Below are 26,568 nucleotides of genomic sequence, written 5' to 3' on the forward strand. Positions count from 1 at the left end.
AGGGGAAAGTGATGAAAGGTATACTCAGCATCAACCTCCACAAACTGGAGTGACAATATTTGAAGCATGGGGAGGCAATACAGGGGTGCCCCGCAAGACGAATGCCTCGCAAGACGAAAAACCCGCTAGACGAAAGGGTTTTCCGTTTTTCGATGCGCTTCGCAAGACGAATTTCCCTATGGGCTTGCTTCGCAAGACGAAAACATCTTGCGAGTCTTGCGATTTTTTCGCTCTCCCCCCTTTTTCTAAGCCGCTAAGCCGCTAATAGCCTTTTAGCCGCTAAGCCGCTAATAGCCGCTAAACCGCTAATAGCGCTAATCCGCTAAGCCGCTAATAGGGTTGCTTTGCAAGACAAAAAAACCGCTAGACGAAGAGACTCGCGGAACGGATTATTTTCGTCTTGCGAGGCACCACTGTACATGCAGTGAAGGATCCCCCACTGCAAAACTTCTCCCTTCAGCTCATGGGTAGCAGTGACAGAGGACACTAGCATGTTCATCCTCTCTCTCCTGATACATGTGTTGATTAAACTCAGAAGCAGAAGACCTGAATAGGGGTGGAGCCTCTTCTTTTTTCTGCAACTGGAATCATCTCCTGGAAATAAAAACTCCTGTTGATTTCCAAGAACTCCCTACTTGTCTCACTTCATCACAAAGCAGGATGAAGACCAGCACGTAGAGGATCAGTTCCAGCATGGTGGGTTCCTTCTGGAAGTCCATGAGCAGGACATAGGCAAAGAGCAAGAGGAAGGCGATGTAGAAGATGACAGTCCAAGAAAAGACAACAAAGGGGGAAGTGAAGAACCAGGCATAATACCAGAACATCTTTTTGCTCCTCTCGGTTGGCTTTTTCCTGTGAAAGAGAAAGGAACAGCTTAGAACAGGATAACCAAGCGGAAAACGAGCCTGCTGCTGAGTGGAGGCACACAGTAACAACAATGGGATACTATCAGTGCTCCCCCCCCCCAGAAAAATAGGTGCTGGTACTCACCTTGAAGTTGTTACAGCAAGTGTCACACTTCTTAACAACAAAAAGAGGTGCCAATACTGCGTACCTTTGAGTACCCCTTAAAAAAGCACTGGATACTATCAAACAAGACCAATCTAGGCAATGCAATAACACTACCAAGTTATTCTGACTCCTGTCTTTCCAATGGATGCCTAGGCAGCTGCACAGCCACTTGCTACATCATTCTGACATTAACAGCAATTGCATTTTTATTTATGTAAGTATCTTTAGGGTGCCTTTTAGGGTACAACTGTCCCAGGAATTACAATCACCCCTTTGCATATGTGGAGATTTCTCTGCAGGGGAAGCAAACCTGAAGCCTGCGTACTTACTACAAAACATGGCAGCAATTGTATTTTTGGAGAGGAAACCCATTACAGCTTTATTAACTAAAGTAATTTACCTGAAAGAGATGAAACCACAGCCTATTAAAGGGAAAAGGAAAAGGCACAAGATAATCTTCCAGTTCTTGGTGTCTCTAGAGATCTCCCCATACCATTGTTTCGAAAGAAAATTCTGAAAGACAGAAATATTATAATAATAATAATAATAATAATAATAATAATAATACCCCACCCATCTAGGGTGACTTCTTTTGTTAGGTGACTTCCAAAAAAATATAAAACATCAGTCATTAAAAGCTTCCCTAAACAGGGCTGCCTTCAGATGTATTTTAAAGGTCAGAAAGTTGTTTATTCTCTTGATATCTGGTGGGAGGGCATTGCACAGAGCAGGTGCCACTACCAAGAAGGCCCTCTGCCTGATTCCCTGTAACTTTGCTTCTCACAGTGAGAATGGAGACGCTCCTTCAGAGATACTGGGCTGAGGCCGTTTGGGGCTTTAAAGGTCAGCACCAACACTTAGAATTGTGCCCAGAAACGTACTGGGAGCCAATGTAGGTCTTTCAGTGTTATGTGGTCTCAGTGGCCACTCCCAGTCACCAGTCTAGCTGCCTCATTTTGGATTAGTTGTAGTTTCTGGGTCACCTTCAAAGGCAGCCCCACATAGAGAGCATTGCAGTAGTCCAAGCAAGAGATAACCAGAGCATGCACCACTCTGGCAAGACAGTCCACGGGCAGGTAGGGTCTCAGCCTGCATACCAGATGGAGGACACAGAATTGACCTGTGCCTCCATGGATAGCTTTGCGTCCAAAATGACTCCCAGGCTGCGCACCTGGTTCTTCAGGGGCACAGTTACCCCATTCAGGAACAGGGAGCCCCCCACCCGCCCCCTGTCCCCCCAAAACAGAACTTCTGTCTTGTCAGGATTCAACCTCAATCTGTTTGCCTCCATCCATCCTCCAACCACCTCCAGACACTCACACAGGACATTTAAAAGAGAGGTATTTAAAAGAGATGCAGAGTTGGGTATCATCAGCATACAGAAATAATAATTCATCAGGAGATAGCATCATATAAGACATTACATCCTACTTGCTCAGAAGTAAGTGCCACAGAATTCAATAGGTCTTACTCCCATGTAAATGGGCATATAAATGCTGGCTTAACTATTTCTGCTTCACTGAATAAAACTGACTATCTGTTTGCATCTTGGCGATTATACCTGGACTCCTGGCTGGGCAATGAATTGCTGGTCCTTTGCTTCCACAGCAAGTTCCAGACAATTGCTTCCACCCCAGGCTTCACAGGAATAGATAAGAAGCTGTTCAGCCAGATCTTCATCACTGCTGTAACATTCTGTGAACAACTCTAAAAAGTATAAATGGACAGAGAATCAGAAGCATCACCGGTCTTTTGAGCTCTTCCTGAAGGACTTATGCATATACAATTAGAAAAAGACTATGGAAATTATTTCAGTACATGATTGCAGTGGTGAGATTTTTTAATGCACATAAATGGGAAGATTCATCATTACCTACCATGGAGGAATGGTTGTTAAAATTATTGGACTTGGCTGAGATGGGCTAAGTTGATGTGCTTAATCGGAGAAAAATCCTTGTCAATATTTACTAAAATTTGCAATGCATTGCTTGGAGTTCAAAGCTAAATCTGAAAGTTTAACTTTGCTGATTTGCTGCTTTCCCATTACGATTTTTGTAGCAAACATTTGCATTAGCTCCACTCTTGAGTTGGAGCCTTTTAGATCGAAACCTACCAACAGCTCTTGTCTCATATTCATTTGCCAGCTCCTCTGATTCCCCAGCAGCATTGATATCATTCTTTACCTTGGCCAGGCTTTTCAGGAGCTTGCTTGCCCCTAACGCTGCCAGAGTGCAGCCTCTAGTCTGCAAAGAGAAAGAATTGCCAGATTACAAAACAGCATTACTTATGAGTTACTGTAACTGTGACACAATTCCAGTAACATCAGTTCATATCCCAAAACAGCAAGGCAACTGCATAATTTAATAGTACTCTGTTCCCTGAAGCTTGATCTGAGAAACCATGTGGGTGCTGCAATTCTGTTTCATCTTCCAATTCTCAAATTTGGAGAGGAGTGTCAAACATCTTGCTGCTTAAACTGGAAGCTAAAACCTTAAGGCCATCTGCCTTAAAGTAGGGTGTTGGAGTTGGCTGAACAATCTTTCCTGACTGATCAATCGACTCCAGCCCCTGCCACTCACGCAACTGGGCCCCCCCCCAAACAGCATACAAATCAAGATGGCTAACCGGACACAACAAACCTCCTCCCCACACACATACAAACAAACCAACCATACTGCAACCAACCGAATGCAATCAACCAAGCCCTGCACCATCCAATCTCTTACAATGCCAATAAAAACAATTAACTATATAAATAAAGGACCTAACAATAGAGTGAAAATATCATTATCCCGCCAACCCTCTCCCTCCCTCTTTTCCACCAGTGTCTATAACAATAGCATCTTACTGAATGCAAACAAACTCTAAAGGTCAAGGTAAAGGGACCCCTGAACATTAGGTCCAGTCGTGACCGACTCTGGGGTTGCGGCGCTCATCTCGCTTTATTGGCCGAGGGAGCCGGCGTACAGCTTCCGGGTCATGTGGCCAGCATGACTAAGCTGCTTCTGGCAAACCAGAGCAGCGCACGGAAACGCCATTCACCTTCCCGCCAGAGCGGTACTTATTTACGTGCTTTTGAACTGCTAAGTTGGCAGGAGCTGGGACCGAGCAACGGGAGCTCACCCCGTCGCAGGGATTCGAACCGCCAACCTTCTGATCGGCAAATCCTAGGCTCTGTGGTTTAACCCACAGCGCCACCTGCGTCCCTACAAACTCTATCTGATGCTTATTTCCCCTAAATTGTTTTTTGATTTTTATTGCTATTCTTGTTTTTATACTGTATTTTATGCTGCTTTTATAATTAAGTGTTTTAAATTTGTTGTCAGCCACCCTGAACCCGGTTTTTGAACCAGGAAGGGCGGGGTATAAATAAATTTTTTATTATTATTATTATTATTATTATTATTATTATTATTATTATTATTATTCTGAATGCAAACAAACTCTATGAGTGCTAGAGCCCTGTCTGGTCAAGTTGCATGGAATCAATTTCAATCCGTTACCCCCGAGGATGTGGACAGGCTGCTTGGACGAGTGAAACCAACCACCTGTCTCCTTGATCCTTGCCCATCCTGGCTTATAAAAGCTAGCCGGGAAGGGCTGGGCGATGGGCTCTGCAGGGTGGTGAATGCTTCCCTCTGTGAGGGAACATTCCCAGATCCGCTGAAAGAGGCGGTCATTAAACCGCTTCTTAAAAAACCATCTTTAGACCCGGCCAGTATGGCCAACTATCGCCCAGTCTCAAATCTTCCATTCTTGGGCAAGGTGATTGAGCGTGTGGTTGCTGAACAACTCCAGGCACGCCTGGAGGATGCGGACCATTTGGATCCCTTCCAATCAGGGTTCAGGCCTCATCATGGGACTGAAACTGCCTTGGTCGCACTGGTTGATGATCTCCGGCGAGCTAGGGACAAAGGTGAGAGCTGTTTCCTAGTTCTGCTGGATCTCTCAGCGGCCTTTGATACAATCGACCATAACATCCTTCTGGACCGTCTAGAGGGGTTGGGAGCTGGGGGCACTGTTATACAGTGGTTTCGCTCCTTTCTCCTGGGCCGTGTTCAGAAAGTGGTGGGGGGGGATGAGTGTTCAGACCCTTGGGCCCTCACTTGTGGGGTGCCTCAGGGTTCCGTCCTCTCCCCCATGCTTTTTAACATCTATATGAAGCCGCTGGGAGAGATCATCAGGAGGTTTGGGCTGGGTGTTCATCAGTATGCGGATGATACCCAGCTCTACCTTTCTTTCAAATCAGAACCAGTGAAGGCGGTGAAGGTCCTGTGTGAGTGCCTGGAGGCGGTTGGAGGATGGATGGCGGCTAATGGATTGAAGTTGAATCCTGACAAGACAGAAGTACTGTTTTTGGGGGACAGGGGGCGGGCTGGTGTGGAGGACTCCCTGGTCCTGAATGGGGTAACTGTGCCCCTGAAGGACCAGGTGCGTAGCCTGGGAGTCATTTTGGACTCACAGCTGTCCATGGAGGCACAGGTCAATTCTGTATCCAGGGCAGCTGTCTACCAACTCCACCTGGTACGCAGGCTGAGACCCTACCTGCCCGCTGACTGTCTGGCCAGAGTGGTGCATGCTCTAGTTATCTCCCGCTTGGACTACTGCAATGCGCTCTACGTGGGGCTACCTTTGAAGGTGACTCGGAAACTACAACTAATCCAGAATGCGGCAGCTAGACTGGTGACTGGGGGCGGCCGCCGAGACCACATAACACCGGTCTTGAAAGACCTACATTGGCTCCCAGTACGTTTCCGAGCACAATTCAAAGTGTTGGTGTTGACCTTTAAAGCCCTAAACGGCTTCGGCCCAGTATACCTGAAGGAGCGTCTCCACCCCCATCGTTCTGCCCGGACACTGAGGTCCAGCGCCAAGGGCCTTCTGGCGGTTCCCTCATTGCGAGAAGCGAAGCTACAGGGAACCAGGCAGAGGGCCTTTTCGGTGGTGGCGCCCGCCCTGTGGAATGCCCTCCCATCGGATGTCAAGGTGATGGACAACTACCTGACATTCAGAAAACATCTTAAGGCGGCCCTATTCAGGGAAGCTTTTAATGTATGATATTTTAGTGTTTTTTGGTTTCTGTGGAAGCCGCCCAGAGTGGCTGGGGAAACCCAGCCAGATGGGCGGGGTACAAATAATAAATTATTATTATTATTATTATTATTATTATTATTATTATTATTATTATGATGAAAAATGACTCTAGGAATTGAAAGTGGAGATGCTATACATACTTTTTCTTGCTTATTTGTTTCAAATCACAAAAACTTTAATAAAAACTAATTAAAAACAAACAAACCTCTGTCAAAAGCCTCACCAGTCTTTTCTTACAAACCTCCTATAAATGAGGTTCCACTATTTCCCTACACAATTTTTTTTCTGAGCTGACTTTAGAAAGCGTTCCAGAGGTTTCACCCAAATTCACCTACCTAAAGTTTACATCCACCATTTTTCGTCGTATTCTCACACCCAATTACTGTTTCCCTCTTCTTTCTCATCTCCCTTTAGATGTTTAAAAGTGAGCACGTTTCATCTTATATTATATTAAATTATTCAAGTGCAAAATGCCACCACTTTCCAATCACAGTTCTCATGTATTTCAAAAGCAGGGAAACTGCCATTTCCACACACAAGGGAGGCTTCAATATTAATTAAGGAGTACATATTTTCTAACTGAACAAGCTCTAGGTCAAACTCACATGTAAGCATAATGGACAAAAGTTATGCTGGAAGTGTAGCATACCTGTTCCCAGATCACTTTGGAGAGCTCCTTTTTGTTTTGAAGGACTGCCCAAATAAACAGAACCTGCAAGGGGTGTCTTGAGATAAGGGAGGCATCCTGAAAGCATATAAAAACAAGAATAAAGCTAAAGTTGCTGAAAAAGGAAACTTTGGTATTGACTCTTTTCGGAATCCCTTTGGGTGGTATTCAATTGTTACTCAGAGTAGATCTATTTAATCTGAGTAAAACTTAGCTGAATACCACCCTTTTGTTGTACCTGGTTCTAAGTGCTAACAGCTGTACTCTGCTATATGCGCGTCTGAGTTACATACCAGCAGCTGTATCTCAATGTCCTCCTTGCTGCTCTTGTCTTCTTTTTTGACACCTTTTCTGAAATCCTCCACCATCTTCCACACAAATGTAAGGAGGGCATCGTTGTAGGAGTTCTTAGCAATCTGTAGATTCTTAAACACCAGACTGCTGAAGTTGTTGGTATACAGATCAGTTAGAACATCATTCGTAAGAAACTTCCTCAGATTTAAGCCATTTTCCAGAAAGAGACGGACAAATTTTGGCCTGTCTTTTATCAGGGCTGTGAACATGACGTCCTGGAGGTCTGCAGACTAGCAAGGAACAAAAGACAGCAAAATGTTGACCCAGTTTGAAAGCAGAAGTCTTTCTCTAGCCCCTTGGGCTTCTCTTCTGATACACAAATGGTGATTAATTTCTTACGGCAGCCTTAATATTCTCAACAGAATAAAATATTCCTCCTGAGACAATAGGCTGTAGCTTCATATTGTCCACACACAGTGAAGATAATTTCCATATGGAGCTTCAGAAAATTATCTCCATTTAAAGCTTGGAGAAGTTTACAGAGCAGGCTCTCATGTTAGTGTGCATCTAGGAGTAATTGATAGGACCCTGTGTTCCATCCTATTTTGGGGGGAAAACCAATGGGCACATTGACTGCAACTGCACAACACGGATTACCTTGCCTTTCCAAGTTTTCCTGCCATTAAATAGATGGACTCCTGGCACCAGCCTTTCCGTCCTAGAGTATCAGCCTTGTCCCTGCCTGCCTGGTGGCTTTTTCAAGGCGAAAGCAACATAAGCTGCTCTACGTACCTCCCAGCGTCGATCATTAGTAAAGATCTCTTCACTCGCCAGCTCCAGCTGGTTCCATTCCAAAAGCAGTTTGAGTTGCCCATTCCAGTTATCTTTATCTTGTTCATTTGTGCTGAAAGCTACAAGTGCAGAGAGAAGTTGGTGGTTGATTAATATTAAAACAACTCTCTGGTTTGTTTCCGGTTCTCATTTGAGTCTTGGGGTGGGATGAGGAAATGCTGAGGGGTGGAGATGGAATCCCTCCCCCCACCTTAACATCTCTCTCAAGCCTGCCCATTAACCAAAAGGAAGATCTCTTTGTATATGAATGTGCTTTATTCTGAAAAGAAACAGAAATACTGTTGCCAGCAATCATGTAAAAAAAAGGAGAGAATTCTGCTCAAATATTGCAGTTCTCATGGTGCAGAATCCTGCCCTGCACCCAAAACTGTGGTAATCATATTTTAAAATATAATAATCACCATGTTTTCATGATTGTATGATGGATCAGAATATTTGTGAATAGTCACTGTACTATTAATATTTTTTTTCACATTTCATTTTCTTCAGTCCTCACTATTTACTTTCCCCACATCCTCTATTTCCAGGGGTCAGCAACGTGCGGCCCATGGGCCGGATGTGGCCCACCAAAACCACTTTACCGGCCCACGGGTCACCCGCAAACCGAGACGCCCACTGGGCAAGTCCCCCGTGTGCTGCGTTAAACCAGCGCAGGGCAGCGTGGGATCTCACCAAGTGATGCCGGAAATGGCATCTGCACACACGCAGGTACCAGAAATTGCATCTGCGCATGTGCAGACGCCAAAAATCGCTTCTGTGCAGGTGCAATTTCTGGCGTCTGGGCATGCGCAGAAGCAATTTCCAGCGCCACGAACATGTGCAGGCGTGATTTCCAGCATCGCGCTGTGCCAGTCTGGCCCACGGACCATCTCCGTGGTAGTGATCCGGCCCATGGCCAGTAAACCTTGCAGAGCCCGGCTCTATTCCTCAGTAAACATTCCCCCATCTGATAAAGTTCATTTGTTAGAGTTTAAGATACAGCTCATAACTGTTAATGTTTTATTATAAATTATTCATATATCCAAATCAAATAAATATGAAACATTAAAAAAAGAATTAAGGCATTATAAAACGGTTGATTTTGCTGCAACAGGCTTACATGGCTGTACTTCTGAAAATTCATACAAGAAGCATCATGCATGTATTCCCACAATTATCAGCATTCATTTGATAGCAGAACAAAGAAACAAAATAGCTCCTTTAACCGCTGCAAATTCCAAGACAACACCAAGGCTCCTTTAGATGTTTGAAGTTGAACTCTGAGTTTCCATTCCAGTTTGCTTCAAAACATAGAAAACTATGGAGAAGTTCAAATCTATAAACTGCCTACTACTTTTGATCCATTACAGTGTCTGATCACACTCACTTGTATTTTCTATGATATTCATGATTGTTTCAGTTCAATGGAAATGGAAGCTTTTACTGAACACCACCAACAATTGCCCAGTGCACATTTAAATCTTCCAAATTCCAGTGCGGAACTGAAAATCCTGATGGTTCCATACCAGGGAAAGAGAAATTGCCACTCAGTGCAGTGGCGTAGCGTGGGGGGTGCAGGGGGGGCCGGCCGCACTTGGCGCAACATCTGGGGGGCACGCTCGCACTCGCGAGGGGATCCATGGGGACCCTGCTCCGGGTTAGGGGGCGCAAATTACTTGCCTTGCCCCGGGTGCTGACAACCCACGCTACGCCACTGACTCAGTGCTATTCTAGCAAACTTTTTTTCAAAAGGGAAAATAGGGATATTGCTCAACTTTGTGTACAATTCATGACTGATGGGTTGCAAAGTACATTGTTTTTAAGGTAATGAGAAAGTAGAAACTATTAATCAAGCAATATGTGTTTTTAAAAAATAAATTTGGTTGTTTAATGAATTGGTTAATTAATCAATTTTATGAGCTTCCACCCCAAACATTCTAGATGGCTTCCAAAATTTATTAAAAATGCAATGTAAGCAACTGAATAATATTAAGAGACAAAACCAGCAACAGCATACCTTTATAAAGAGCAAATGAAATTGCATTGCTCACAATTTCATCTCCTGCTTCTTCTATTTTGATCACAGTTAACAGATGAGGATTTTCAAGTACTTCTTTAATCTGCACAAGGAAAGTCATGGTTTACTCTATCCTGAGGATCTTCATAATCAAATTACTCTCCTTTGACTACAGAATATCCTGTCAAGTTTAACTAGAACTTATTACAAAACAGGTATGCTCTCTTACTATCCACTGTTGGAGAGAAGTGGAGCAGGGAGGAATCATTCTGCTAGTCTTCATAACAATTTTAATATTGCATATTTTTCTGTGTCTAATGGACAAACAACTCACAACAGCAGTTCTGTGGCTTGAAATGGCACTACAGAAAAATATAGGAAGGATTGGGTCAATGGACATACTGGCAAGTTTACCCACATGTGGTCAGGATTATATACATACATACATACATACATACATAATTAAATAAATATTATATACTGCTGCAGAGATAGAGGAGAGAGACTAGAGGTGGACAGTGTCCTGATAAAGATGGAGTCACAAAGATCCAGCTTTGCTGTGTGGAAAGAGAAAGAACTAAGAAGAGGAAAAACCTGGAACTTCCAAAGTGGGGAAGCTTGAACCGTAGTGTTATGGCGCAACAACTGACTAGCATGTGATGGAATGCCATGATTATGTAAAATCTTCTTTCTGACGCATCCGACAATGCTAGCATTTCCAGGAATAGGTCAACATTCAAAGTGGGAACCAACTACTGTTACAAGAGATTAAGGTAAAAAAATGTTGCCTGAATTCTAGCAAATATCCATGAAGGAGCAAAATGTAACAACACTTTTAAAAATCTATAGTAGCAAAACAAAACGGTGAGCACAAAACGTAAGAGAGCTTCATTAGCAGTCCTGAGAAGCCATTTCTGTCTTCTAAGATTATTATAGGTAACAGGTAATGGACCGAAAAAGAAACACTGATGAAACACTGGACCATTAACTGAGAAAGCCATTTCCTCCTGCCCCCCCCCAAAAAAAGAACTAAATTACTCCTTCACTAGGGCTTAGTGCCATTCTAAAAAATTAAAAAATAAGATTTTCCATGCACTCAGTTTTTCCTGGTGCTTGAAACAGAACAAAAATCCAGAGATGGATGTAACCTCTGGAGAGGTTTCCTGCACACCATCCATTGAAAGGACCACTCCTGCTCCACCTCCTAGTTAGAGAACTAGAATGGTGCCGTGGGGTAATTTTAGGTTCTGGAACATTTCTGTGGCCACCTCAACTGACACCAAAACCTTCTTGTTTCAACAGACTTTTGGGAATTGACTGTTTTTAATGAAAGGGCTGGTACCATACTGTTTTTATTTTAATTGTTTGTATGTTTTAAACAGATTTTATATATGTATATAGTTTTAATTCTATTACTGTTTAATTGGTTTTTAAATGATAGTTTTTTTCTATGTTTTTAGTGATTCTTGTTTTTTCTCTGTAAGCTGCCTTGAGTCCGATCAGGGAAAAAGGCGGGGTATAAATAAATAAATCATCATCGACAACAACCACTAACAATTCCCTTTTAATGCAAATAAAATGTTTTGCTAAAATTCCCAGAGCTTAGCAGCTAGCCAGTAAGTCTCTCCCAAAAACCATCCACTGAAGGCTGACATTTGCTTGAGCCTCTAAAGAAAACCGAAGTGTACACAGGGCTCCTATCAAATGGATGAACTTACCCATTTGATCCAGTTTTCAGTCTCCTCTTCTGTGAGTCTAGAAAGAGTTCGAGGCAAGTATCTGAGTAATTTCTCTTTGACAGATGAGGACGTAAGCGAACCTTCTGCCTCTGCTAAGCTTGCAATCACATCTGCAATCTGACCAGAACCTTCCACCACCACACAGGGAATTTTGCTCTTGACTGCGGTGTTAATAGCCTATGGAATAAACCATTAGGATGAATTCAGGGGAAAAAACAGTCATCTTGCTGTAACAGTCCTTCTCTCCAGACCAGTGAAAGGGATAGATCTCCAAAGGCGCCTCCATTCTGCCAGCCATAATTCATTTTCATTTGCAAGAGAGGCACAACCAATTGTCACTCTTGACATGCACATCACTCAGGGATTATGCAAATCCCCATGTTGGCCATTGATATTCCAGAATATTGTGCTCAGCATGGGCAACTGCAACACTGAACTAGCCGTCTTATTTGAGGTACAGTGGTACCTCAGGTTACATATGCTTCAGGTTACATACACTTCAGGTTACAGACTCCGCTAACCCAGAAATAGTGCTTCAGGTTAAGAACTTTGCTTCAGGATGAGAACAGAAATCGTGCTCTGGCAGCGCGGCAGCAGGAGGAGGCCCCATTAGCTAAAGTGGTACCTCTGGTTGAGAACAGTTTCAGGTTAAGAACAGACCTCCAGAACGAATTAAGTACTTAACCTGAGGTACCACTGTACTTCTGTTAAGTATAATGGTTTAATTGACACAGAAATGAGAAATGGCTAAATGTTTTTTGGTGAAAAGGTTTAACATGGGGTTCTTCCATGGGGCTATATTGAAAGCAAGGAGAGCACTTGGAGCTCTTGCTAAGTTAATGATTAACTACTAACTCATTGCAGTTTCTCTTGTAGCTATCATGTGAGTGTTGTAACCTTAGATCATGTGAGAGGTATTGAGTTGAAAAATCTCCATAATGAAGGTAGTTGCCTTTGAGTCTTTTCTCCTAAACTCAATGGAATGAAGATGTAAATTGAAGCTTTCCTGAAGGGAGAGCAAACAATCTGGAGGCTGGAGAGAGAGAGAGAGACCTTTTAGGTCTGAATGGATTACCGGTATTTCATGTTTTCTAAGATGCTGATCCTGTGTTGGAGAGCACAGGACATTGTATGGATATTTTGGATATATGATTTGATGTATTCTGATTTATTTTAAAGAGTTCTGCCAGTAAAAGTTTGAATAATATTTTTATGGATCTGGACAATTATTTATTTCAAAAGAAGTCAGCTCTTATGCTTCCAGTAACTTCAAACTGCACAATATTAATATCTGCAACAACTTCTCTGTTCAACTTCCTGTACACCTGGGTAAACAGGTTTTCACTGGGAAGCACCTTAATATTTACAGGGTTCTTTAAAGAATGGAAGTTTTGAATATGACAGGGTGTGACAATGTGTTCACCCTACTGTAGCTGCGACGTCTCCTGGCCATACCTCAATTATCTTGAGGAAAAGAAATAGTGAGCAGCCATTAAAATATCTAAAGCAATTGCTGATGGTAAATTAGATTAAGCAAGAGTTATTTTTCAGCTGATTCAAGAAATGAATTACAAATATGCACCATCAGTTGTGGTTTATTTTACCTGGTGACAACTTTTATTGTTAGAAATCTAGTTATAACAACCAAAATGTATGTTTATACAATGATTCAACAATACTTAGTATATGTTGTGGTTAGGGTTTTAGTACTGTATCAGTATTAGTATTGAGGCAGTTGCCAACCAAGTCAATGGGATTAGTAATTGTTTTAGGATGATGAGACAGATACTCATGTTCCACAAAGCTATTAGGTGTATTTGCTTTCAGAATATTATTAATGCAGCATGTCTGGTACAGCACAATCCTATTTTGCAGACAATATCTCTGAGTGGATGCAACCAACATTTAACCACATTGCAGGTGAATAGTGAATAGAAAATGCTTTGGAACGTGTGTGTGTGTGTGTGTGTGGTTAACAAAAATTGAGTCTGTGGTCCAGACTCAAAACCACATAAATGTTCATTACACTTTAGATAACAAGGAATGCTAATGGGACCAGAAATATTCGAAGAGGAGGAGGTCTAGCAAATAACACAAACACAAGGATGCAACACAAGGAACCTGAAAACGTCTCAGATAAATAATGAGAATATTTCAAATAAGGACTAGCTGTAGGAGCCTGCCACATGTTGAAATTTGGAGCTAATAAGCAAGGATATTTCTCAGGGATCATTCTTGAAAATTTTTGGTGCATAGAGTCTACTGCAGTACTGCCACAAATGGAACTTAGAGACAACTTTGAAGATAAGGTAAAGGTAAAGGTACCCCTGCCCGAACGGGCCAGTCTTGACAGACTCTGCGCCCATCTCACATCTATAGGCCGGGGGCCAGCGCTGTCCGGAGACACTTCCGGGTCACGTGGCCAGCGTGACAACGCTGCATCTGGCGAGCCAGCGCAGCTCACGGAACGCCGTTTACCTTCCCGCTGGTAAGCGGTACCTATTTATCTACTTGCACCCAGGGGTGCTTTCGAACTGCTAGGTTGGCAGGCCAACTTTGAAGATACCAGCCGTTAAATAAAGACAGAAGAATGAACGCTAACACTTATACTAGAGGTGAAGTTGACAACCATTTATCCGGATTCATGATATAGTAATGCAAACTGATTTAATGTAACTTAATGAAACAATGTAAGATAGGCTGCTATTAATATAATTAGCAAGCATGAACTCATTTTATAACCATTTTAAACATCACATGAGACTCCTGATATTTTATACTGAAGGTCCTAAAATAATTGACCGTGCAAAATGAATCAAAATAAGAAATCAAAATAAGAATAATGCATATTTCAAATGCCAAAACAATTTCAAATCAAACAAATTACCTAATTAGGAATTTATGGTATTCACTTGCAAGCCTTAACAGAATTTATTGGATATTTAACTACTGAAAGCTAGCTTTTCTGCTCAAGCTTTTGATGCTCAACAAGCAGAGTTCCCTCCGTCACAAGAGGGGTGGACAGCAGCATGATCATGTGCATATTTAGTTGGAAGTTAACTCCACTGTGTTTGGTGGGACTTCCCCCTTAGTAATAAACGGCGTTTCTGTGCGCTGCTCTGTTTCGCCAGAAGCGGCTTAGTTATACTGGCCACATGACCTGGAAGCTGTCTGTGGACAAACGCCAGCTCCCTTGGCCTATAGAGCAAGATGAGTGTGCAACCCCAGAGTCATCTGTGACGGGACCTAATGGTCAGGGATACCTTTACCTTTACTTTTAGCCCCTTAGTAAAGGTCCTTCAGAGCAAAGTTCGGTGAAGACAAATTGTAAATTCTATATAAATCAATTGGATTTGCTGCCCGATAAAGGGATCAGTCAACAGCAGGCTTTAGTCTCCGCATTGTGATGAGAGCGTGGAGAAGTTGCCAGCTTCAGTCTTAGGAACAGAAATTGGATGGGGGGGGGGAGAATAATCACTACCTCATCTGCTTCATGCTGCTAAAAGTCAGTAATAGTCTATACTAGAGGTACTGTAAGTAATATCTATTTGACTGCCATATATTCTTTTAACATGCTTGCTTGGTGGCATGACATATGAAGAGTGGGATTTACGGCATTTGTGTCTGCGCACACTTTGGCCCTCCACTAGTTCAGTTCTGTGCACTCTGGTCTCAGAGCTACTCCTGTTTTTCATCTGTTTAATAACGCAACTCTTCTGCTTCTCTTTTGGAGTCTCAAACTGCTGCACAGTTAGAAGGGAGGTACACAAGCACATGAATAGATGCACAAGTGACCTGTTTAAGAATATTTTGATGTCAAGGGATCTCTGATTTTGAGCTAGTTGTCTAGAGATCACAAAATAGCCCCCTGAGTTAACAATGCACTAGAATATCAACCAATCAATCAATTGTAATTCTTACAATGGCTATAAGCAACCATTTATGCTCTCTCTCACACATTCACACCAGGGTTTGACCCAAGAAAAAAAATAATTCGAATTAACCATTGAGATCTTTTTGCCTCCTTCTGTTGATATTGAAAAAGCTTGCTTGCTCAAGAAACTTAGATTACATACACACACACACACACATATATATATATATTCCTTCCTTTTAAAACAGAAACCATTGCCAAGAACACTCAGGATATTACTGAAACCTAAGCACACAGTCCTTGAATCTACCATCATACCTCATGTTACGGACGCTTCAGGTTAAGTGTTTTTGGGTTGCGGACCGCGGGGAACCCGGAAGTACCAGAACGGGTTATTTCTGGGTTTCGCCGCTCGCACATGCGCAGAAGTGCCAAATCATGCCAGTGCCTGTGCAGATGCGGAGCTTCAGGATGCGAACGTTGTGGGTTGTGGACGTGTCTCCGTCACAGATTACATCCACAACTCGAGGTTCCACTGTATATGAATGCAACACCAAAATGCTACTCTCCATGCACACCTAACCTAAGATGTAGAAGATAGAGGGAGATTGGGGGGGGGGAGGGACACATACTTACTTTCAATGTTTCTATTCCACCTCCTTGGGCAAAACACACAATTGGAATCTTCCCACCATAATTAGAATCTGAAACACAAATGCAGTAATAAACAGATGTATGCATTTCCAGAAGAACACTTCTCTGTTTATAATTATCAGAATTGTGCTTTGACCAGACTTTGTGTATTCCATTCTGAAAGCAGACATTCATTAAAATGTGCCTGACCTTTCCATAATTTAAATAACCTCTCTTTATATAGCACTAGAATATTTTGCTGAATCTATTTTGATTCCTAGATTCGCTCTTCTCAGCATTTTAAGGAATGGCTACAGTCCTCTTTGTTAATCAATGCTTAGAGGCTTTTTCTTTGTTCACTTCAACTTGTACACAAAGCCCTTTCTCTCTCAGCTCTGTCTCTACCATCTCATGTTGATTCTTGGTATCTCTGTTCATAATTTCATTCATTTCTTCCAGCATCACAGCAGCATCCTTTATCTGTTCCAGTTTTCCAAACATCTATGTGGATATCCACTCCACTTCATCATCTGGTGTTTCCCACTTTGCCTGTACTTTCTCATGTTCAGGCAGATCTGGATCAACATCTTTTTCCACTGGTCCTTTTTCCACATCGGCATTCTTTAATCTGATGTTTCTCTGATCCATTCTCATTTATCATTCTGCACATCTCAGTTCTTAATTCTGACAGCTGTTCACCTAGCAGTTGTCGCATGATACCAACAATCAATGGGATATTCAGCAGTATCTTTGCCATGTTGGGTTCTATTAGTCTCCCTCGTGGCAGTCTCTGCTTTAAGAAACTTGTGTCCATCTCTTTAAACCTGCATTAATCCTGAATTCCATTCCCACGCTGATAAATTGAGTTTCACTTTTGCAGCTAACACCACATGCACATATTGGAGGATTACAGTTAATATAAAATAAAGGTTTTAAACAGATTCAGAGCTGCCTTGTCCATGGTACTCTTTCATAGTCTCCAATAATTAAGATAAACTTTTCGGTTTGTTTTTTAGCCTGTCAATTAGTGCCTTTTCATCTTGGAGGTGTCCATTTGTTTTCTGGGTGCTAACTAGGTAAAAAGGTAAAGGGACCCCTGACCATTCAGTCCAGTCGTGGTCGTCTCTGGGGTTGCAGCGCTCATCTCGCTTTATTGGCCGAGGGAGCTGGCGTACAGCTTCCGGGTCATGTGGCCAGCATGACTAAGCCGCTTCTGGTGAACCAGAGTAGCACACGGAAATGCCATTTACCTTCCCGCCAGAGCGGTACCTATTTATCTACTTGCATTTTAACGTGCTTTCGAACTGCTAGGTGGGCAGGAGCAGAGACCGAGCAACGGGAGCTCACCCCGTTGCGGGGATTCGAACTGCTGACCTTCTGATTGGCAAGTCCTAGGCTCTGTGGTTTAACCCACAGCGCCACCCGCGTCCCTGGGTGCTAACTAACTGGTGGATAAAAAATCCATTTCATACTTACTTACTTAAATAATTAAAAGGAGGTTTGGCGGACCTGATGTCCTCAATTAATGATTGTTATGTGGTGCATGGGCCCGATGAAGGTTCCGCGCTCAAGATATTCCTCCGCACACAAAGACTTCCTTGTCTCCGGTGTGATTAATATCTTCTTCTGAGCATGTGCAGTTGATTCCCAACCCCTCTTATCTCCCAAGGGAGTTTTAGTAACCAAGATTTATGCCTTGGTTATCTTGGTCAGCAGTCAATGACTAGTCTGCCATCTTTCCATCCCACAAAGCTCTTATATGTCCTGCCCACAGATGCCCACCTCAGTCCCTTGTACGCCACAGTCATTGCTGCCACTATCTCAGCAGCAGCAGATGCAGTCCTTGGAGGCCAGTTCTGCTGCCCAAGGTGGTGACTTCACCTTGCCTCATGGGTGGGCTGCCCTGGCCCAGGTCATGTATAAAGCTGGGGGCAGAGGGCCAATTTTAAACATCAGAAGCGGTCACAGACTGTCACAGCCTATGGCTTTCCTTGCTACCACCAACTGGAGCCTGACTGCTTCTACTTAAGCAGCCCTATAAGCTCTGTAACTGCATCCTGATCCAGCCAACTGAGCAATGTGGTAAGGCACTTGGGGGGGACGGACGGGGATTTGGTTAGGATTTTAATGAGAGCCTATCTAATTTGCACTTTACATGAACCAAAACACAGCTCCTTTTTTAAATTTTCTAATGGCTTGCAAAAATGTGTACATCAAGCAAAATTGCATAAATTTTTCACTAAATACTGACATATTTTTATGAGCATTGTTGTTAAACCAATATTTTCTTGCCACTATCTAGGTAAAACCTCCTGCATGCTATCCTAAGATTCCTGCGCGAACTTTGAGGCTCTTCCATTATGCTTAACATTTTCAATCTCCCGTCCTTTTTTTTGTTTGTTTTTTGTTTGGCTATTACTTTAATTTGGGTTCTGCTTAACATACAGTTGTGCAGATAAAGTTGGGGGCGGGAATTGAAATTGTACTCACCACTTTGTAACGGTTTTTAAAGTTCCTGTTACGTTTTGGATATTTGCCTTGTTTACCTTGCCTCTCCTCCCTCCCTTCTCCTCTCTTCATTATTTTTCCTCTGTAAGCTCCTCCAGGCAGCAACCTCAGGTTACCTTAAGCTATTCTGTGTTTTGTTATGTAAACTGACTAAGCCTTATAAATAGTAATAATAATATTTCCCGTGATTTCCATCCAGAAACAGTATAAAATTAATGCTTTGGGTTAATAGATTTAATCAGCAAAAAATCTTTTACTAAGATACTTTAATTTATTTACTTACTTAATATATTCTTAGACTTCCTTTCAAGCATAACTTCTCTGAAGGTATTTTACCATAAAAACCAAATAAAACACTCCTGATTAGGTGTTGAATGTTGTCTCTTCTAGCCTGTTTGCCCTTTGTTATTGTTTTTGTTTAAACCAATTCACAAACCAAGAACCTATAAATTGACCACTAATAATGAACCCAGGTCGCAGAAATTACTGCAAATTTATGATGCTGTTTTTGTGACATACAAATGGCATGAGAAGACTTGTTCGACTTATTTGTAATACAGTGGTGCCTCGCAAGACGAAATTAATTCGTTCCGTGAGTTTTTTCGTCTAGCGAATTTTTCGTCTTGCGAAGCACGGTGTCGGAAAAGTTTTGGAAAAGCTTCAAAAATCACCAAAGTCTTCAAAAACCTCAAAAAAGGCTCCTCGAAGTCAAGTTGCAACTGTATTAACGGTGTTAAGAAAAAGGAAACAAACTTGCAAGACGTTTCCGTCTTGCGAAGCAAGCCCATAGGGAAATTCGTCTTGCGAAGCAGCTCAAAAACCGCAAAACCCTTTCGTCTAGCAAGTTTTTCGTCTTGCGAGGCATTTGTCTTGCGGGGCACCACTGTATTTATTATCCTTATTATCTTATAAAACTCAATAAAAAGTTATTTAAACAAAGAAAGAAAGAAACCCAAATTAAAACAATTCACAATTACAACCAGTTCATTCACCCTCAGATATTCCTTTAATGCATTGCACCAACCCTTGTGCTCCATAGAAACTGACCTGGCATAATGCGTTCTGAAATATATTTTTCTAACTGGGTTCGTAGCTTGGCCTCTATGCCAGGGTATCCATTAGTTCCGTTATCAACCAGAATTAGATGTGTATGGTTATTATCCAGACAGTACAGAGGGTCCCTCTTAAGGTCATCCATGATATAGGGTGCGGAATAATACATCTGGAAAAGACAGCCACATTAATAAAAATTAAGCTACTTCCACCAACTGATTACAGTTGTTGCGCAACAGGATACCTCTAGCCACCTATTATTTTACCTCTTAGAACTTTGAAATACAGTGGTGCCCCGCAAGACGAATGCCTCGCAAGACGGAAAACTCGCTAGACGAAAGAGTTTTCCGTTTTGGAGGTGCTTCGCAAAACGAATTTCCTATGGGCTTGCTTCGCAAGACGACAATGTCTTGCGAGTTCCTGCTGGTTTCCCCCCCCCTTTTCTAAGCCGCTAAGCCGCTTATTAGCTGATCCGATCAGCAGATAAGCCGCTAGAAGCCGCTAAAAGCCGCTAATCCGCTAATCCTTTAATGGGCTTGCTTCGCAAGACGAAAAAACCGCTAGACGAAGAGAATCACAGAACGGATTCTTTTCGTCTTGCTAGGCACCACTGTACTCTTCCGTACATATAGCAAATTTACAACCTATTTCCTCACTCTTTGTAAATAGCCTCTTGTGAATCATGGTCATCACCTGCATCACTCTTTCCTCTCTCATTTTTGTATTGCCTAGCGCCTGACCCACCTCCAAGAACCTGTGCCCTTTCTAAGCCCACTGCTGCCCTGGCAGTTTAAAACTTTACACCCTTCTCTTCTAAGTATACATCTACCCAGAGTTCTCCAAATTCCTAGAGACAAAATTAACTAAATTGCCTTCTGAATTATGCATTAAGGTTGGAATGCACTTTTAGCCATTTCATCAAAATGCAGGACTGTTTAAGCTTCAAATAAATAAGCCAGGATATCAGTGCACACATGGGTGCGCTTTAAGTAAAGAAGCCAACACCTCATTTATACAGCAACAAGCTACATTTATAGGGTTACATATACAAGTTGGAATCTAGGAAAGATGTAACATAACTGCAGGATGTTAATCAAGTTCAGTACCTCAGCACTGCAGTTTCTAATCAGACTCTCGCGGTTAGAAACCATCCCCCAAGCAGCTATTCCAATAGCAACGACATTCTCTTCGGAGCTCCTGCTGATAGTGTTATCTCTTACCACTTCCCCAATATACTTCATCAATCCATAGTGCGTTCCCCCAGTGAATATCCAGGCGCCTGTAGTTTGAGAGTGCAAAGCCAGGCCAAACAGGGTCACGTTGAATGTGTAAACTGTTTCATAGATTTTACAACATTTAAGGAAGCTTCCCATACCCTAAATTGTGTGTGTGTGTGTGTGTGTGTGTGTGTGTGTGTATCACTATAACATGACTGTAGCCGGAGGGCAGAGGGGCAGCTGCTCCCCAATCAAGTAAATAAAAAAAGTACCTAACTAAAAAATAGAAATTGTAGGAAGAGTTTGACAGATTTTTCTGAGTGCTTGGGGTCAACAGAAAGTAATTTAAAGCAACTGTTTTAAAACAGCATTTGGAATCTGCTAGACAGAGCCAAAGAATGATGACAAGTGGGTGTCCTGGCCATGTTTGTCAAGACCCCCCTCTTGGCCTCACTGGTGTGGAACGCAAAGGAACGCAGAGCAATACCTTTGGCACCAGTCTGGCTGCAGGAGTGTCAGGGACTGGCTGGATGAGGAAGAGTGGTGGGAGCCGCCTGCCCAAGAGCCCCCCAGGGAGGACAAAGGAGATGACAATTTAGACCCTGGATTGTGGTGGTGGGACACTGAGGAACAGTCTGGGGAAGAGATGAGCTGGGAGGTGCTGTCAGTGGCGTAGCGTGGGTTGTCAGCACCCGGGGCAAGGCAAGTAATTTGCGCCCCCTAACCCGTGGATTTGCGCCCCCTAACCCGTGGATTTGCGCCCCCCAACCCTAACCCCCAGATGTTGCGCCCGGTGCGGCCGGCCCCCCTGCACCCCCCACGCTACGCCACTGGGTGCTGTGGCATTTGAGCGATCAAGGTGGGTCAGGAGAAGGAGGCCCTTCCAGGTTAGGGTTAGAGGCTGAGAGCCATAGCATGAGCACAGAGGTTGCCCTTGTTGCCCAGCAGGAAAGTCCCAGTCAAGAAGAGTCCTGCACATTGTTGAGAAATGGGCCAGAGAGGCCCAGAGTAGGAGCCCACCCTCTCCATGCGGCCTTCATCTACTTGGGAGGGATCCAGAGTGAGAGGATAGAGGGGGGAGGGAAGGATCAGTGGTCAGTTTCTGCAATGCCTGAAATTGATTCCATTAATTCCTAAAGGCTGGGGTGGCAATAAACATGCAGAACGGAGAGCAGGTTATACATCAGACAGACACTGTCCCTCCTTTCCACCACGCCTTGAGGCTCATTTTTTATTTTTGCTTACGATAAAGCAAGTGTTTTGGGAGGAAAGGCTTGGTTGTTTTACCTTTAGATTGTGCAATATAGATCAGCCTGCTGACTATCTTACGCATACGTGGCTTTAAAGCAAAGTTTTTTGCTCCGCCCGTGACAGAGATGATGAGGTTGGGTGTTTTCAGGTGCCAGTGCTGGGTCATGAGGTCGTAGAGTGTTTCCGAGTCTGTGTCACACGAGAGGCGAATATACTTAAAAGGGAGGAAAATCATATTTACAATAAGAAAAATATTCCACTCAAGCCAAAAGGCAGATGTCTCATTTTGTCAAGACCTTCTCTTCTCACTTGCATGGCACTCAGGATGCCTGCCATGTCTGCTTTAAGCTCTTCAGCCAAGAGCTGGTGTAAATAAGATGCTGGCTGCATAAAAGGCACCAACTTGTGCAAGGTTCTGTGATGTGCAGCATTTCATTTTAAGGATTCTTAATCGATGCACCAGCCCTATTCACCTTGGATGTCTTATTTTATCCTTCCTGTTGGTGATTTATGATGAATGCCTAAGCCTGCAATCCTAACCCCACTTACCAGACAGTAAGTCCCATTGAACTCAATTCATTCTAAGAGCTCTTCAAAGTCAGGTTGGCATTTATCCCTTCATGCTTCCACTGTGTGAGTGTGCATGCAAACAGAGATTTTGCCTCAATCTTCAATCTTAGTTTTAAACATCTACTCTATTCTTTCTTTGGTGCCAACAGTTATCCCAGCACCTACAAACTCCCCTCTGAATGTACCCAAATGGAAAAAGAAAATTAGTAAGTTTCCTGGCAATTTTATTTTGAAAGACTGAGTACTTTTTGGGGACTTAATATATTTCATAGAATCACAGACTCAAGAGAATTAGATAGAAAGAATAGATAAGACTCTCAGCCTCAAAACATTCTCGTCTTTTGAAATTAATCCTTTAGAAAAGATGACAACCAAAAATCCTATAGAAAAACGAAGAGGACATTTAATTGACTTACTTTTCCTGTTTTGCCCAAATTTTCAAACTCAATATCGCCAAAGGCATCCGTTGGGAATTCTTTAGTGTGTTTCTTATAATTCCATTTTTCATGGTTGCTCATCTGAGTCCCTTCTACATGCTGTGACTTTGCGTACCCACATTTACATAGATTGTCACTATCAAGAAATGTATATTGGGGAAGAGAAATAACAATTAACCATCAAAGTTTTTGTTTGTTTCCGTTTTGACAGGGAGCATAACAAAGCGATCTGAAATAATTAAAAAATCTAAATGATAAGGACATAAGAAGTCAAGGACTGCTGGCCAATTAAAGAAGGAAGGTCATTGGTCTGTGGCCCTTCAGATGCTCTTGTGGGGCTGAAACTCCAAACATCCTTGATGGGAGTTTAAGTCCAGCAATACTTGGAGGGCTGTAGGTTGACTACCCCAATCTAAAGCTGGGAGCTGGAGGCACTGTTATACAGTGGTTCCGCTCCTTCCTCCTGGGCCGTGTCCAGAAAGTGGTGTTGGGGGATGAGTGTTCAGACCCCTGGGCTATCACTTGTGGGGTGCCTCAGGGTTCTGTCCTCTCCCCCATGCTTTTTAATATCTACATGAAGCCACTGGGAGAAATCACCAGGGGGTTTGTGTTGGGTGTTCATCAGTATGCGGATGATACACAGCTCTACCTCTCTTTCAAATCGGAACCAGTGAAGGTGGTGAAGGTCCTGTGTGAGTGCCTGGAGGCAGTTGGAGGATGGATGGTGGCTAACGGATTGAGGTTGAATCCTGACAAGACAGAAGTATGGTTTTGGGGTGACAGGGGGTGGGTGGAGGACTCCCTGGTCATGAATGGGGCAACTGTGCCTCTGAAGGACCAGGTGTGCAGCCTGGGAGTCATTTTGGACTCATAGCTGTCCATGGAGGCGCAGGTCAATTCTGTATCCAGGGCAGCTGTCTACCAGCTACATCTGGTAGGCAGACTGAAACCCTACCTGCCCATGGACTGTCTCGCCAGAGTGGTGCATGCTCTAGTTATCTCCCACTTGGACTACTGCAATGCGCTCTATGTAGGGCTACCTTTGAAGGTGACTCAGAAACTACAACTAATCCAGCTGCCAGACTGGTGACTGGGAGCGGCCGCCAAGATCACATAACACCAGTCTTGAAAGACCTATATTGGCCCCCAGTACATTTCCGAGCACAATTCAAAGTGTTAGTGCTGACCTTTAAAGCCCTAAATGGCCTTAGCCCAGTATACCTGAAGGAGTGTCTCCACCCCCATCATTCAGCCCGGACACTGAGGTCCAGTGCCAACGGCCTTCTGGCGGTTCCCTTATTGCAAGAAGCGAAGTTACAGGGAACCAGGCAGAGGTTCTGACTATCTGACGTTTAGAAGACATTTGAAGGCAGCCCTGTTTAGGGAAATTTTTAATAAATGATGTTTTAATGTATTTTTAATATTTTGTTGAAAGCCGCCCAGAGTGGCTGGGGAAACCCAGCCAGATGAGCGGGATATAAATAAATTGTTGTTATTGTTGTGGCTTATCAGAATGAGATCTTCAGTCTTTTTCAAAAGATCTGGGTTTTTTTGGCAGGGTCTGATTTCTTGCCAGTAGATGTAGCAAGTGCTAGAATCAGAAACAGCTGGGATTCATTTTTTACAAATGTGTTCAATGAGTAGCTTTATGTAAATGTTTACACTGGAGCTTGTTCAGAATTTGGCAATAAACATTTGCTTACATTGACTTGGTATCTTTAGTGAAAAAGACACACTCTCTCTTCTTAAAGTTTTCTTGAATGAAGTGCACCAGGTCCTATGGGAGCAAGATGTAAAAGAGTTGAGTGAAATCCAATTGCACACTCCTCAAACAACGAATTACCATCGTGTGTAATACACTCTTTGAAATACATACATACATTGTCTCCTAAAAGGTAATTAGCAAAGGTAGAGCTATGTTTACTTCACAAAGAGCAAAAGGTCATCAGAACAGAATTGTAATGAAAACACTATTTAAACAATTCTATTTTTTTAAAAAACCATTCACTTCACTGTTAAGTTTAACCTAGGTGATAGCTAGTTGTATTTCCTTGGTGGTGAGAGGTTGGGGGTGGCCTAGGGGGTGGCTGTCTTTGGTTGTCTTTGGTTAGCTGTAGTGAGATTTGTTTTTGTGTGTGAGTGGGGGGTGTTTGGATCAGGTTAGCCAGATTGATTCGTATGCTGTTGGCGGATTCTTGTCGTTGTCTTGTTGGGCTGTATATGTGATAAAGGGGAGCCACACTGGAGTGAAGGTGTCTTCTTCTATTCGTCCCCATGTCAGTTTCAGTTTATTGGTTAATTTTTCTAGAAAAGCTGTTTCCCATACTACTTAGTACCATTGATCCATGCTTACTCTTGACAGCTCTCTCCAGTGTCTGGCTATGATGCTTCTGGCTGCTGAGAGTAGGTGGGTTATGAGCTCTTTGTGGTGTGAGTGGGCATCTTGGAAGATGTTTAGCAGGGGATTCCAACCCTACTTGTCAAAGAAAATATACTGATCAAGAGCTCCTCCTTTCAGACAGTATACAGCTTGCTAGTCTGATAACTCACAAATGACTTGTGAGACTGACTGGTAGATTTGCACAAACTGTACTGTTAAGTTCTGGAAAACTGCTCTCTAGATGTACTTGTCAGCATCTGTGAGCAAGAAACCCAGGGACTACCTTGGGTCATTTAATGATTGAAAAAAAAGGTAAGGCCAGGATTTCAGAAGACATGGAATATGGCTGGTGAAACTGTTGTTGTTGTTGTTGTTGCTGTTGCTGTTGTGAATTGAATTTATATACCACCCTATACCGGGGGGGGGGGTCCTCAGGGCAGTTCATTTATTCATTTAGATCACTGGTGAGGGACCCTTTTCATCCAAGAATCTGTGCACATTCACAGGCAAACTGCTACTCTTGTTCTTTCCTCTCTCACTCTCTTCCTTCCTTCCTTCCCTCCCTCCATCCATCAACAATCTGACACTTTTCAAATCTGTGCAAACTCCTCCCACATGCAACCTGCTACTAAGAATGGGATATGACAGACCCTACTTCACCCTCCACGACTAACACAACTAAACCAAACTTTGTCCATCTTGCCTAGAAACCTCTGTTAAGTAAAGGTTCATTGTTCAAAACTTGAAATTTGCTGAGTTTCACAAAGGGAAAATCAAAACATAAAGGGAGCAATCCAACTAATTCATAGTCAGAGCATCAGAGCAGACACATTGAAACCAATGGACAGGCACATGTTATACCAAAGAAAATGGTAACAAGGGCATAAGATGATACCAGCTCTACATGTACAATCATGGCTAAGCATGAGGTCAACTCTGGACTTTTGTTTCAGCTGTAAGCTGATTACTTGCCTACAGTATCTTGAACTATT

At 42.9% G+C, this 26,568-nt stretch overlaps 1 protein-coding gene across 6 annotated transcripts in view; it reads right to left on the reverse strand.

The window, feature by feature from the left end:
• TRPM8 (transient receptor potential cation channel subfamily M member 8) overlaps positions 1-26,568 on the reverse strand; it is an 80,769-nt gene that overhangs the window by 18,134 nt on the left and 36,067 nt on the right. For 3 of the 6 annotated variants that reach the window (XR_014221288.1, XM_082228779.1, XM_082228778.1), the window contains exons 4-18: positions 24,900-24,973; positions 23,176-23,332; positions 22,226-22,403; positions 20,828-21,000; positions 19,716-19,890; positions 16,164-16,231; positions 11,633-11,830; positions 9,915-10,017; positions 7,859-7,977; positions 7,066-7,356; positions 6,755-6,850; positions 3,125-3,254; positions 2,573-2,718; positions 1,412-1,524; positions 636-852 (exon numbers count right to left, since the gene is read on the reverse strand). Coding sequence is in view for 3 of the 6 variants with exons in the window: in XM_082228779.1 (XP_082084905.1) it covers positions 636-852; positions 1,412-1,524; positions 2,573-2,718; positions 3,125-3,254; positions 6,755-6,850; positions 7,066-7,356; positions 7,859-7,977; positions 9,915-10,017; positions 11,633-11,830; positions 16,164-16,231; positions 19,716-19,890; positions 20,828-21,000; positions 22,226-22,403; positions 23,176-23,332; positions 24,900-24,973 (2,238 nt within the window). In the remaining 3 variants the exon portion in view is untranslated. Of the gene's footprint in view, positions 1-635; positions 853-1,411; positions 1,525-2,572; positions 2,719-3,124; positions 3,255-6,754; positions 6,851-7,065; positions 7,357-7,858; positions 7,978-9,914; positions 10,018-11,632; positions 11,831-16,163; positions 16,232-19,715; positions 19,891-20,827; positions 21,001-22,225; positions 22,404-23,175; positions 23,333-24,899; positions 24,974-26,568 lie in introns of those variants that run through there. The other 3 variants (XR_014221289.1, XM_082228780.1, XM_082228781.1) reach the window with 3 other exon arrangements.

Source organism: Podarcis vaucheri (assembly GCF_965113315.1).
Source record: "Podarcis vaucheri genome assembly, chromosome: 1".
Lineage (NCBI taxonomy): Eukaryota > Metazoa > Chordata > Lepidosauria > Squamata > Lacertidae > Podarcis > Podarcis vaucheri.